This window comes from Sphaerodactylus townsendi, linkage group LG07 (assembly GCF_021028975.2).
Source record: "Sphaerodactylus townsendi isolate TG3544 linkage group LG07, MPM_Stown_v2.3, whole genome shotgun sequence".
In the NCBI taxonomy this organism is placed as follows: domain Eukaryota; kingdom Metazoa; phylum Chordata; class Lepidosauria; order Squamata; family Sphaerodactylidae; genus Sphaerodactylus; species Sphaerodactylus townsendi.
This window is the reverse complement of record NC_059431.1, coordinates 87,805,586-87,819,525: the sequence shown is the minus strand read 5'-3', so window position 1 is coordinate 87,819,525 and position 13,940 is coordinate 87,805,586. Positions and strand designations below refer to the sequence as shown.

The window sequence follows — 13,940 nt, the reverse complement described above, 5'->3', positions numbered from 1 at the left end:
TAGTTTGAAGACCCCTGATTTAGAGGATATGCTGCCCAGTTGTAGTCATTTGTACTGAGAAATAATTCCATTGCATTCAGTGGAGACTACTCCTAATAAGTGTGCATAGAATTACATTCTGCATGTTTTGAAACTGTCAGTCAATTAAATAAATGTTGGTTGATTAATCATCTTCCTTTCAACCAGCTGATTGATCCTATCAAACTGAATTTAAATAAATATGCTTATAATAAGATCTATTTTTAAAGGAAGTACAAGTTCACTTGTGTTTTTAATAGACAAAAACTGGCACTCAGGTGTCGTCTGAAAAGGCCAAATTTTATATTTTCTTGTATCCAGAATTAGAATCTTCTGTTATATAATGTTATATATTTATAGCTTGACACTGAATATGTTTGATAGAATCCTGAGGAAAAAAGGACCAAAAGGACTCTCTCATTAAATGTTTTTAAACTTTCCTATACAAAGTCTCTCAGAAAAAAAACATTTTTAAAAAATATTTTCCTGTGGGTAAGCAATTAGGCAAGTTCAGTCATAATTGTTCTAATCTATGACTGCTCTAAAAATAACATTCAATTTCACATGAACATCTCCCACTCGATTGTGATCCTTTTTACCAGTTTCTATGGAAACCTAATCAGAAAAATTTATATGTGCCTAACATGGCAAAGATAACTTAGACGAAGAATAGGCACCTGGGATCTAACGTGGGAGCTACCCTGAGCACATCCAGTTTTTAGTATAATTACTCAACAGTTCACAAGGGCAATCACAGCTAAGTGAAAGGACAACACGTTAGTTCACTTCAGGAAAAGTTCCTGTGTGGTTTTTATTTCCTGGCCATTCATGTATATCCTTTTTCATTCAAGTAGCTAATTATAAGTAGCTGGTCTTTTCCTCCATCATGTGGTTCCTCGGGTATTCCATGGGACAAAAACATGGACAAATATTCATACAATAATGCAATCTAGTGATAATGCATAGTTTGGCTAGTACCAAAAAAAAACAGGGTGGAGGGAGGAGAACAAATAAAATAATAAAAATTAAGGGGGGGAGTGAGGTGAGAGAAAGGAAAAATGGCAAGCCAAGCACCAAAGGGGAGGAGCGTGGAGAATGGTAAGGCTTTTTGGTGGGAAAGAAGGATCAAATCAGTATGATCGCACTGGAAGGGAAATAGCTCAGAAACATTTGGGGGGGGAAATCGTGGTAAAAGTCTTCATTGGGCTGGGCACAAGTCTAAGGAAGAAAAAGTAGCATTTGGTGGCTGGAAACTATTTGAGCCAGTCATGCAGTCCTCAGAACAGTTTCCTGAGAGTAAGCCCCTAGAATAAAATGGGATTTATTTCTGAGGAGACTTGCTTAGGATTTTTCCCATGAATGTTCCCATGAATTTTTCCCATGAAGGTATGATGTTCACATAGTGTAAACAAATATAATTGCACTTCATAAACCTCTTTGATAGTGCACTAAAAATAATAATGTATAGTACAAGAAATATTACCTTTCAGACTAACTTCAACTGTTTCAAAGTATTGCCCATCCCCCCAGCCACATATCACTTCCTTTTCTATGTATCCCCAACTGTTGTCCATCTATTTTTTGCTATATTCTCACCAAATTTGATCCATAGTCCAAATCACTTCTTTCCTACCTTCTTTTTATAATATTATACCTTTTGCCTTTTTGCCTTTCTGATACCTTTCCCGGCCATCTGTTGTTCCTTCTGAGAGCCAGCATAATGTGGTAGTTAAGAATAGTGGAGAACCAGGTTTGATTCCCCACTCCTCCCCACGAAGCCTGCACATGTGGGCAAGTCACATTTTTCTCAGAAATCTACATAGAGCCAGTCAATGGCAAACCAGGTCCGAATGTCTCTTGCCTTGAAAACCCGCTCCTTTGGCCGACAAGATAGCTCCGCCGACGGAGCCGACGCCTGAATCTCCCACCTGGGAGCTGGCATTCCCACTTGGGATGTCGCCCCGGGAAGGCTGGCAGCAACCTCAGTCTGGCCAAGCTGCGTTGTTACCAATACAGGAACAGCAAGACCTTGAGGCATGGGTTCTGAGGACGGGACCTCTGAAACCCCAGGTGTTGCCATATCTACTTCTGACGGTCCAGGGTGTAAAATAGGAAAAAAAGGCCGCTCAACTGAGCAGATCAGTCCCCGGAGGCCAGGTCCAAATCAATTGCAGACTGCACCATGCCCGCAGATGTACCACCGCCCAGTCACATCGCCACCAATGGCGGGGCCACTAAGCTGGAAGGCAGTGGCGCCATGACTGGCGGGGGAGAAAAAGGACCCCTCTAGTGGGGATTTCTCACTCGGTTCCCAGACCTCCGAATCTGGAGCTACCTCCCAGTAAAAAGCGGAGGAGGGGTCCAGGGCTGGAGTAACCCCGCGCCCTGAAAACCACCACACAAGCTGGGACTTGGACCTCCCCCATGGCTGCATGGCCAAAGCTCCTCTCTCTATTCCTGCCAAAGCTAACTCACACGCCACCTGGTGTGCTAAGCAGCCCCCATTGCGATTTCCCGCTGCCATGGTTGAGCAAACCGCTCCTGTCGTATAAGTTAAAGCGGGAGGGGGGGAGCAAATACCGTTGCAACACCGAACGCTTCTTCCAAACCACGCCAAACGAAGGGGGAGGGAGGGGGAGGGGTTAACCCAAACCCCTGAGTAGCAGCTACTACCAACTCAAAACCTCAACCCCTTCTTAGCCTAGCTCCCCGCCTAGCAACCAGCACACAGTCAGTTTGCTCGAGGTATCGAAGAAGGCTGGAGCAACCACTTGCTGCCTAATATATAGGGAGCGGGCTCCACCCCTAACACTCATGCACATCACATGATTGGGCCGAGTGGCTCAGCCACACAGCCGGCCCAGGGCACACATGCTCATTGTGACCTGCCCCCTATCGCAATTACGGCCCAGTTGATTCTGGGGCCGTTATTTCTCATTGATACTTAGAAAATACAGTAACTTTTGACAAAGTTGGTGGTGAATTGAAATCTTGAGGCCAATCAAATCAAATATTTTTAAATGATTTGGTATCAGAGGCAGAATCGGTTGGCTTGTGAGCTTGACCCAGCGAGCTTCAAAGCAATTTTGTTTTGAAGCTGAAAATTATATTTATGGGGTTCTCCATGGATATTTTAATTTTGTGTAAAGTACTTGTAAAAATGTGACTACAGGCAGAAGCTTTTGTGTGTATTCCCTAATCAGTTTATATGAAAATATTCAATTCTGTGCCTATATACTAATTGACTTTAGGGAATAATACTTTAATTGTATGGGATAGGGAATGTATGGCCTGATTTCAAAAGATAAGCAGGATTGGTACTTGGATATGACATTACCAAAGAAGACTTTGCAGAGGAAGGCAGTGGCACCTCTGCTTACTCACTTGCCTTGAAAACCCTATGGGGTTGCTGTTGGCTTCAGCATCAAGGGACTTTACACACACCCTTTTAACTCATAGCTCTTAAATGCGTATTTGTTATTTTCAAGCAGAAGTGGCTGCAGATCAACTCCTAGTTAATCTCTTGGTGTTATAAATAAAAGCGTTATTGATAAAATGTCACCATCAGTTGAAATCATTTGAATAATTGGTTTTCAATTTGTGTTCCACCGGATGCAGCTTATTTGGGTTCATCAGTGGGTAGATCAATACTGTCAAGCAAATTTAACTGAAATGAGAACTTATCCTTCTCTAATATTCCTCTGGAATCTGCAGCCATACAGTGGTGCTGAGCATGTTCTATCTGGTTATGTGGTGCCTAATAAGAACTACAGTAACATTGTGAAAAGGCAAAATATACTAAATTGAGATACCAAGATATCTTCTTGCATTGCTAGATGTTAGAAATTTGTAAAACTCTCCCACAGTATATTATTTCACCGTTCTGTTCTCAAATTGACATTGTTTTATGTGGGGGGTTTTCTAACAGGAAGAAGATGGTGATGAGCCACTAAGCCTAGCCTGGCCAGATACCAGGCGTAAACAACTCACTTATCTAGTGATTCTTCCTATTGTTTTGCCGCTATGGATTACCCTGCCTGATGTCAGAAATCCTGTGAGTAGTGAAACATACTGTGTGACTGTTTTTAAGGATAAGATCAAACCCACATTTCTTCCAAGATGTTAAAGTTAACAGTGTATCTGTAAAATGAGCCCATGAGGTCTCTTTCCTCAGCATCCTACTAGGTAGCTTTCATAGGAAATTACCCAACAGCAGTTCAGTGGTAAATGTCATTTGGTTTTGGCTGTTGGAGATGTTGCCCGGCAGACAATAGCTGTGAATATATTACCATTTACTTTTATAAATATTTAATGGCAACCTATAAAATTCAGTATTAATAGTTCTTTCAGGGTGGTTCTTCTCATTGCTTCTTTAGATGTTCATTCTCTGCATATGCATAAGAGGTCTTACTCCTAGGAATTTCCAGACACCCCGTGGCCTGCATACCCCCGTGTCTCCTTGTCAATAGTAGTTGTTGCTTTCTTTTAGACAAAATTTCAAAAAAAATAACGTTATATATTTTACATAATATAACCCTATGATCATCCAAGTTCCTACTTGGAAGAAAAGTTCTCTTTTTTAAAAAAATGATGGAGTTAAATCTGTTCTTATGTCAAAGGATTATTTGTAAATTTAAAAAAGGTTGCTTGTATGTATTGGTTTGTTTTGAATTAAATTCGATAACATAAATTGCTCCTTATTTTACTTTCATGTGTGAAATCTTTAAAATTAGTGACAAGTTGCCCAAGTTGCAATGTTTCTTGAGTTTACAGTGAGCAGAAAAATTCACTGAACTGAGGACTAAAATATCTGCATTTAGAGAATATGTAATGGGTAAATCCTTTGACAAAGTACTTATTTGCCAAGTTTTTGTTCTTGATCTGTTTCTTTGGTATTGTAATAGTTTTTATATTATTATTGTTGTTGTTATTATTATTATTATTATTATTATTATTAATTAGATTTATTAATATGCAGTCATGTGAATTAATTAATGGTCATGACTGAAATATGCATGATAGGTCCTCTCCTTAACTTTTCCCATTCTTTTCTCTTTCAGAAATCGAGGAGATTGTTTCCCTTTACATTTTTTGGATCAATCTCTTGGATTGCAATATTTTCTTATTTAATGGTCTGGTGGGCCCATCAGGTAAATCATTCATACACACTTGCTCTTATATCTTTGACCTTCCCTCCTTATTTGCTTTTAAATGTTATCTATATAGTAATAGCACAGTCAGCCATATCTGAGGATTCTTAAATCTGATGACTGGAGCTGTGAACAGGCAAGACACATCTTTCTATGAACTTGAAAAGGGACCCAGGTTTGCAGAAAAATGTGAAACCAAAAAAAGGGGGGGAGAAAAGGGGAGGTTTAACCCCCCCCCCCCCCATGATATCAAAAACTCATGTAGCCTTAATCAATTGATTTCCTCCATGGCTGTTGCTGGGCAAATACAATAAACATTTTAAATTTTTAAAAATGAATTCAGCAAGACACAAATGTTTTAAATAAATTAATAATGTTCTCTCACTTTGTCTCATGCCAAGTCAAGGCAGTCCTAAGGGCTTATTGACCACGTTTGCACCTTGGCAATCACACACAAGTGCAGACAGATTGAAAGAACTAGAAATGGAAAGAAAGGGGTTGGCAAGTCATAGGAATGAAATTATTTTAGCGGAAGCATTTTGAATTTTCTGATGAGGAGAAAACCAGAGGAGAACTGGCAAGTGAGATAGAAGAGAGATCAATAATGAAAGCCAGAATATGACTGTGTTACAGACATGCCTGGCCATATGAATGGAGTAGTATTTTAACTTTTCTGGAGCTGAAGCATTCAAGCTCCAAATCTGTGTATTTGGGTATAATACTGACTTTCAGGAATGAGATTTCAATATCCCACTTTGTACTTTGTTTCCTGTCACGTCTAGCAGAATTAGAGTAAGTTATGCAGCCGTGTCCATAATTGTCCTAGTCTGCAAAATTTGTACACATTACAGTTTCTATGGAGCAGAATTTGGGGCAGTTTTTCTTCCATGTATAGCCTTGGATGAGGATTCTAGCAATAGATGCACACATGAAAAGATGGTGTTTTTAAAACTTACAGAAAAAGAAGTTGTCACTTAGCTGGGGGGAAGAACTGGCAATGTGGGTGCATGTCTCTCTTTAAGAGTGCTGTGCTGTAATTAAGATATGATCTATTTTTTAATTACTGATATAGTTTTCATTTCTACTGTTTTTCTTTTTGTATGTTATTGTTGAAAAATAAAATTAAAGAGTGGTAAGCTCTTGAATAACTAAGCGTACAAACTTTGAAAATACTGGTTTCTAAGTAATTTCTGTTGATATCAGTGGGACTTTAGAATAAATAGTACCAGTTATTTACTTCATCTAGACCCCACCTTTCTTGCCAGTGGGGACCCAAAGCAACTTTCATCATTCTCCCAACAGTGTGGTGTAGTGGTGAAGAGCAGGTGGATGCTAATCTGGAGAGCAGGGTTTGATTCCCCACTCCCCCACATGAGTTACAGACTCTTATCTGGTGAACCAATTTTGTTTCCCCTCTCCTACATTCCTGCTGGATGACCTTGGACTGGTCACAGTTTGTTTAGAATTCTTTCTACCTCACAGGGTGTTTGTTGTGGGGGGGAAAGGAGTTTGTAAGCCCCTTTGAATCTCCTTACAGGAGAGACAGGGGAATATAAATCCAAACTCTTGTTCTTCTTCCTCTCCCCCATTTTACCCTCACAAGAACCCTGTGAGGTAGGTTAGGTTGAGAACATGTGACTGGCCCAAGGTCAGATCCAACAAACCTCCACAGCAGAGTAGGGGTTCACACCTTGGTCTCCCAGATCCTAGTCCAACACTGTAAGAATCATGTCACTTGCTACTGAAAGATCCAGTTTTACATCAGCTAAGATGAAAGAGTATGGGTTGTTCCTTCCTTTAACATGCAGGTTTTCAGGGTAGTGGAGCTCTGTTCCAGCCAGGAAGCAAACAAGCACAAAGAAAAAGTCATCAGTTTATTTTATTGTCCGTTTCAGCAAGAAAATCGCTGGTTTTTGTTGCTTCTGTTGCACTGTTTTATATGTTTCTCCAATCCCATTTAGGTTGGAGAGACCATTGGCATCAGTGAAGAAATCATGGGCTTGACCATCTTAGCTGCTGGCACATCTATTCCTGACCTAATCACCAGTGTTATTGTGGCCCGGAAAGGGCTGGGGGATATGGCAGTGTCCAGTTCAGTGGGAAGCAACATCTTTGACATCACAGTAGGGTAAGTGCCACCATTTTGGGGAAAAAACATAACTATATTCCCATACCCAACATACCCAATGTACACAATATTTCTCTGTGCTATTTTGAAAACTTGTGATAAATTACAAATGAAGGGTATGTTAAATGTATACCTCTTTCTAGTTAGCCTTTTGCATACACTCTTTTCCATATAGTCTTTTCTCTAACATAGTGGTAGGCAAGCCCTGACCTGGATGGCCCAGACTAGCCTGATCTCATCACATCTTAGAAGTTCAGCAGGGTTGGTCCTGGCTAGTATTTGGATGGGAGACCACCAAGGAATACCAGAGTTGTTCTGCAGATGCAGGCAATAGCAAACCACCTCTGTTAGTCTCTTGCCTTGAATGCCTGATTGGGTCACCATAAGTCGGCTGTGACTTGATGGCACTTTACACACATGAAAGAAGGAATTCTGCAAGGGCTTTTCTGTAAATACCACAAATATGCAAAACATACAGTGTTTAGTGGAATCAGTGTGTCATCCAATTACAAAGATTGCCAAAGTGATTCTCTGGTAGGTATCAAAACAATATTACATTAATGTAGTAAATACAATTATACATAAACAATTCCTTGTAGCGTTCTGTCATTAGTTGCGTTCTGTGGTTGATGGGTCCTCTGACTTCTGACCACATTTCCGTAGCAATACCTTCCTCAGAACTTTGCAACTTAATCACCTATTCATTTCCACAGTACAGTCTATATTCTATGCTCCTGTTCAAAGAGCTTCCTTTTTGCTTGTATTGCATTCAAGCTAACAGGAGCTGAAGTTCTGAGGAAGATATTGCTACAAAAATGCACCAGAAGCCAGCAGGCCCACAGAACGCAACTTACAAGGAGTTGTCTTGCATATAATTTCATTTACTACATGAATGTAATCTTGTTTTTGATACATACCAGAGAATCACCTTTTGATACATACCAGAGAATCATCTTTGAAATTAGACCACACGTTGATTTCAGTAAGCACGGTATGTTTTGCCTGTTTGTGGTGTTTACAGAGTAGCCCTTACAGAATTGCTTCTTGTTGTTTTTACTTTACACATACACACAGTGGTAGGCAGCTGGTAGACCACAGACCATATCTGATGCATGAATATCTGCTGCTTGGTTCATAGTTCATTTATTCTAGCAAACTGAAGGAGCAGACTAAGGTGTGCTAGGGCATGGTCTGAAGCAGCCGTATGGAAGCTGACTAGCCAAACAGGCCTGGCAGGATGGGAAATTACCTGGAGAAAACCTATTGAGCAAAGGATACTGCCCTGAAGTGAATTAGACTATTTATCCATCTAGCTTAGTATTGTCTGCTGTTTATTGCAAATTTTTAAAAATAGAAGTTACAAATACAACATGTAGTGATCTTCACTCCCCATCAGCCACCTCCCTTCCTAACCAACAAGGACGTCAGAAAAGAGGGGGAGAAAAGGGAAAAGGAGAAAGAAGAGGTGGGAAGAAGAGGACAGTGAGTGGGCTGAATGTTGTGGTGTAGTACAAAGGCTGTCTGAGCCACATGCCCCACTGCATCTTATGTAATGCAGTTCAAAGTGATGTTCTCCTGTGCTGGTCTTTCCAGTTGTCATCTAAGGCACACTTTCGATCATCTGCAGTGCCTCCTCTTCTAACAGCCTTTCTTCCCAACAGCCTTCCTCTCCCGTGGCTACTCTTCGCCTCGTTTAACGACTTTGTCCCGGTGGCGGTGAGCAGCAACGGGCTATTCTGTGCTATCGTCCTCCTCTTCATCATGCTGCTCTTCGTCATCCTTTCTATTGCATTCAGCAAGTGGAATATGAACAAATTCCTGGGTTTCACCATGTTTGGACTTTACTTCGTGTTCCTGATTGTCAGTGTCCTTCTAGAAGACAGGATCATCATGTGTCCGGTGACCATCTGATAGGAAGGAGGTGCTGTTCCTGAACAGCAGCAGAAAAAGAAGACACCAACAACCCAAAACTAGAAACAATGAATGCACTATAAAGCTGCATGTTTAGAAACCTCTAATTTAAAACAGGTGGGGAAAGTGACTGGAGTCAGATGTGGAAAAGCTCAGCAGATCCTTTCACCACTAGTGAGCAAGCAGTTGTGTGCGCAAACTAAGACTTGCGGGGAGGGGGGTCCCAATGCTTACTGCTTGAAGATATTGTGCATGTGTTGTATAACAGTAAGCTTTTATATATGCTATATGTAAGATCTGTCTCCATATACATTTCTCTCTTTCAGTATTAATGTACACATGCCACACAAAGAGAGAGCAATATATATATTATGCAGGAAAGTGATAATATTCATTTTCTGGAGACACAAATCCTCCTAATTGGGATTTTATCTGTTTGTGAGAACTGAGGTAAGGCACTGCTTAAAAGCCTTGGCATGAATTGAATGGCACAGAACACTGTGGTGAATTGGTCAAGTGCAGATTGGCCTTGATGTGTACAGCTCACTGGAGCTTTCAAGAAGTGCACAGATTTTTTTTTTAGCATAGGATATTACTTGTTTTAGTTCTTCACGGTTTCAGAGACTGATAACCAATTGAGAGGATAACGTCTATGGGTCCATTTTTTTTTTTAAACTATATAGTACGGATGCTGGCAGGTCTTGCATTTTCAGGATTTAGGCCATGTTCTCAGATGGTATGGTATGTTCATCCCCACATTACTGCTGCATCTGGTGATGATTTCAGGCGCTGTTTCAAATTGGAAATACAAGTGCACAAGTCAAGTCAACACATTGAGATCGTATCAGCAGCTGATAAGCAATGATGTACATTCATAGACTGGTAGAGAAGGGCATCTGGGGTGGCCACAGGTAAAACTCACACTGAGGATTTGTAGACTCGTCATTATCTCAGCATTTAAGTAGAGAAAACAGTTGTAAGAAAATAACCTTTTAAATTGTTTAGCAATGCTGCAAGGGTATTAAAATCATCTTAAGTGCTGTGTCCATTAGTGCATTTGCCTTGTAATATGAAAGAGGCCGAACTGGCTTTGCGTAGCTTTTATCGTAGATTTTCAACACTGTCATATAAAAGGGACATGAACATAGAAGTGGATACATTTCAGAAATTATTTGCTTTTAGTAACTTGCAACCAAAGCTTCCATGTGGTCCCAAGCTTGCTTCCTTTGTTTTGAGAATAATTTTGGGAAAGGTGAAATGTGTTTCTGGGGAAATCACTGTGGGGGGAGGGGGGGCAGGCAGGCAGTAATGGAAGATGACTGAAATGTCTAGGAAATGTAACTCTAACTTGCTGAATACAAAAAAATAAAGCTCCATCACACTCCTTTAGGTGACCCAGGAAGAGGAGCAGATTCAATATCAAAAGCAAAGTGACAACAGAGGTTTCATGTTTGCTAGAACTCAGCATTAAATAGAGCAGCTGAAAAAGAAAACAGGGGTTTTTTTACATTAATTTTCTCTCTGTCATTTCTAAGTGACGCTGTATCCATTATCATATAGCAGTTGAGCTTATAAGTCATTGGTTTAATGGAAATTTTATACTTGGGACCATATAGAGGAGGTCTCAATACATTAGGTAATGTACTTTCCTGATCACTTCACACCTCTGGTTTCATTCTATACGACCCTTTTTTGTACATACTCCATGTACATAAGTATCTGCTCGTAGCGATATACATACAATTACAAATCACAGAATTCACATGAATTAATTGCTTAACAAAGAGTGGGCAGTTCTGCTTCATAGATAAGGTATGAGAACTTTGCACTCTGGCTGTTCTTGTAAAGAAAGGTAATTTACAGTACAGTCCTAAACAGTGAAGTCAGTAGGATTAACAGTTTAGGACTGCTGATAGTGGCCGGTGGAGAAAGCTGATTACAGGTCTTATCTCAGCAACCTCTTGCATAACTAGCTGCTTTTCAATGGTCTCTGCTTTGCTGTTTCTACTGCTTTACTTCTCAAAGTAAAACACAAGTGTGGGAATCACTTTTCTTGATCATGAAACCCATGCATGAAATGAGTGGTTCGGATTGTCTGACACACCATACATTTCTTTCGACCCTATAGCTATGCCATTCTTGGCTACTATTCATCACTCAAATAAGAATGTGCATATAATATACACATATAGGACAAGGAACTATATCCACAATTTGTTATGGATGAAAATTCACAGCAAAATTGAAGAGTGACTTCCAAGGCAAAATGATTTAAAGATATGTTTAAGTTAATATACAAATATACAGAGTTCCTCAAAAAACCTCAACCATAAAAACAAAACAACCATCACCCTGGAACAACCATCAGGAAATGCTCAGAATTTTTACTGAAAATTATCAGAATATCAAAATATTGACATACAAAATATCAGTGCTCACAACATTACAATCACATCCATATAATCATATGCTTCTAGAGATACAACGATAATCAATACAGTAGGCTATATTCCTCAGTCCATAGAGAATTGTCACAGGACAATTAGCCTGCAGGAGGTTAGCCTGTGGGAGACAGAGGAGCATAAAACAGCACATGAATCTCCAGAAACATCCAGGCAACCTTAAAGTCCAAAGAAAATTGACTAACTGGGTGTGGCACCCCACAAAATGTTGAGACTGACCAACGGTAGCATTCTACCATCATCCAATTTGGGCGCTATAGTTCCCTGGAATCTGAGATTGTTTTATCCATATGGACTGAGGAATATAGCCTACCTAGAAGAAGAGTTTGGATTTATATCCCCCTTCCTCTCCTGTAGGAGACTCAAAGGGGTTTACAATCTCCTTGCCCTTCCCCCCTCACAACAAACACCCTGTGAGGTGGGTGGGGCTGAGAGAGCTCCGGAAAGCTGTGACTAGCCCAAGGTCACCCAGCTGGCATGTGTGGGAGTGCACAGGCTAATCTGAATTCCCCAGATAAGCCTCCACAGCTCAAGTGGCAGAGCAGGGAATCAAACCAGGTTCCTCCAGATTAGAATGCACCTGCTCTTGACCACTACGCCACTGCTGCTCCCCTACCATGTTAGTTACAATTGTATCTCTAGCAATGTATGATGGTATTTACCTAATTTTATGTCAATATTTCGATATTCTGATAGTTTTCAGCAAAAAATCTAAGCATTTCCTACAGGGTTCCGGTTGTTTTGTTTATATGGCTAAGGATACGTTTGCCAGATAAAAGCAGCCTGGAGCAATAAGGCGGTTTTAGCATTGATTCAGAAATAAATAGATTTACAGTGCCAGAATATCACTTGTGGGAATAAGTATATAAGCATCTACAAAGTGGGTGGTTCTGCAGAATGAAACATTGATTGTTGGAGAGGACAACATCTTCACAAGAACAAACAGTTCCAGCTATTACTAGAGCCTCCCTTTGACAGAGGTTTCCCTTCTTGAGTTGAATGCTTTCCAGTGCTTAGTTTCCATGGCTTCAGCATTTATAGTGGTTTAGAGGGCTAATGCAACCAAGGTTTATTAAAATCCCTGTATTTGAAAGCACTATGCAAAATCGGAGTACACAGAAACACAGCTCATTGTCCTCCAGTGTGTGTGGGTGCATAAAGTATCATCAAGTTGCAGCTGATTTATGATGATCCCAAAAGATATTCCAGTCAAGAGACAAACCGAGGTGGTTGGCATTTGGCTCATTCTGCATAGCAACCCAGACTTCCTTGGTAGTCTTCCATTCAAGCACTAACCAGGGCTGATCTTGCTGAGATCTGATGGAATCAGGCTCACCTGGACCACGCTGGTCAGGTCCATTGCCCCCGTATGGTTATTAATTCACTACGCTATAGTGAAAATGGGAGTTACGGTTGTATGATTGCCCCTCAAGGGCAGACCACCTCCATGTCTCTTGCCTTGAAAACCCTACAATGTCGGCACAAGTCAGTTGCAATTTGACAGCACTTTCTACCACCATCATGCCATTCTGACTCAGTTCTAGATGTTCCTTGGCTGTTCCTTTTATTCAACTCTGCCTGTCATCACACCTTTTCCCCCTTTGAATTGTTTCTTCAGCCACTCTGCTTCTTGCCCAACGTTTACAGCCTAGCAGCTCTTTTCTAGTTTAAAAAGTTAGGAATATTCATGGATGCAGCAACCATTAGTTTGTGTGAAAATTATAAAAGTGTAGAAGTTAAGCCTTTGAGGAGTTAAAAATACGTTTTGGGTCTTCACATTTGCAAAGCAGGGGAGGTTATGCTGCTTAATTTACGCCTGGTGGAACACAGTCTTAGGTGCTTGACACAAAACCTTTTAGCAACTGATTGGTGGCAGCTCAACAACGTATCCTCTCATGCTGCCACCGGTTGGAGGCAACAAATAACCCAATGCCAAGGAAGCAGCAGCATTGGACAGGTCTGAGTGGAAAGGTTCTACAGTGCTAGCACATAGCATAAGGGCCACTCAGCTTGGCTTGCTCCTGGGATATTTTAACATTTCACTCAGCCATTTCACCAAAGGTAGGCTTAAGACAGCGTACGGGCAATGATTTCTGGAATCTCAGAAACCAGAGGGATGCCAACCAAGCTTTCAAGTTGTTGGAAGCAAGGTTTCAATTCCCAATGTAACTCCTCCTTTCAGTGATTAACAAACCCAGAACAATTTTAAAAATACAGCAGTGTATAAACAGACTTGATTTGTTCAGATTTCAGGAGTCTGCTTTTCTTAGT

At 40.7% G+C, this 13,940-nt stretch overlaps 1 protein-coding gene across 3 annotated transcripts in view; it reads left to right on the top strand.

The window, feature by feature from the left end:
* SLC24A2 (solute carrier family 24 member 2) overlaps positions 1-12,059 on the top strand; it is a 78,731-nt gene extending 66,672 nt beyond the window's left edge. For all 3 annotated transcript variants that reach the window (XM_048504273.1, XM_048504274.1, XM_048504272.1), the window contains 4 exons: positions 3,947-4,072; positions 5,079-5,168; positions 7,130-7,296; positions 8,958-12,059. In XM_048504273.1, coding sequence (XP_048360230.1) covers positions 3,947-4,072; positions 5,079-5,168; positions 7,130-7,296; positions 8,958-9,207 — 633 coding nt within the window. In that variant the 3' untranslated portion in view covers positions 9,208-12,059. The remainder of the gene's footprint in view (positions 1-3,946; positions 4,073-5,078; positions 5,169-7,129; positions 7,297-8,957) is intronic.
* Positions 12,060-13,940: the final 1,881 nt, after the last annotated feature.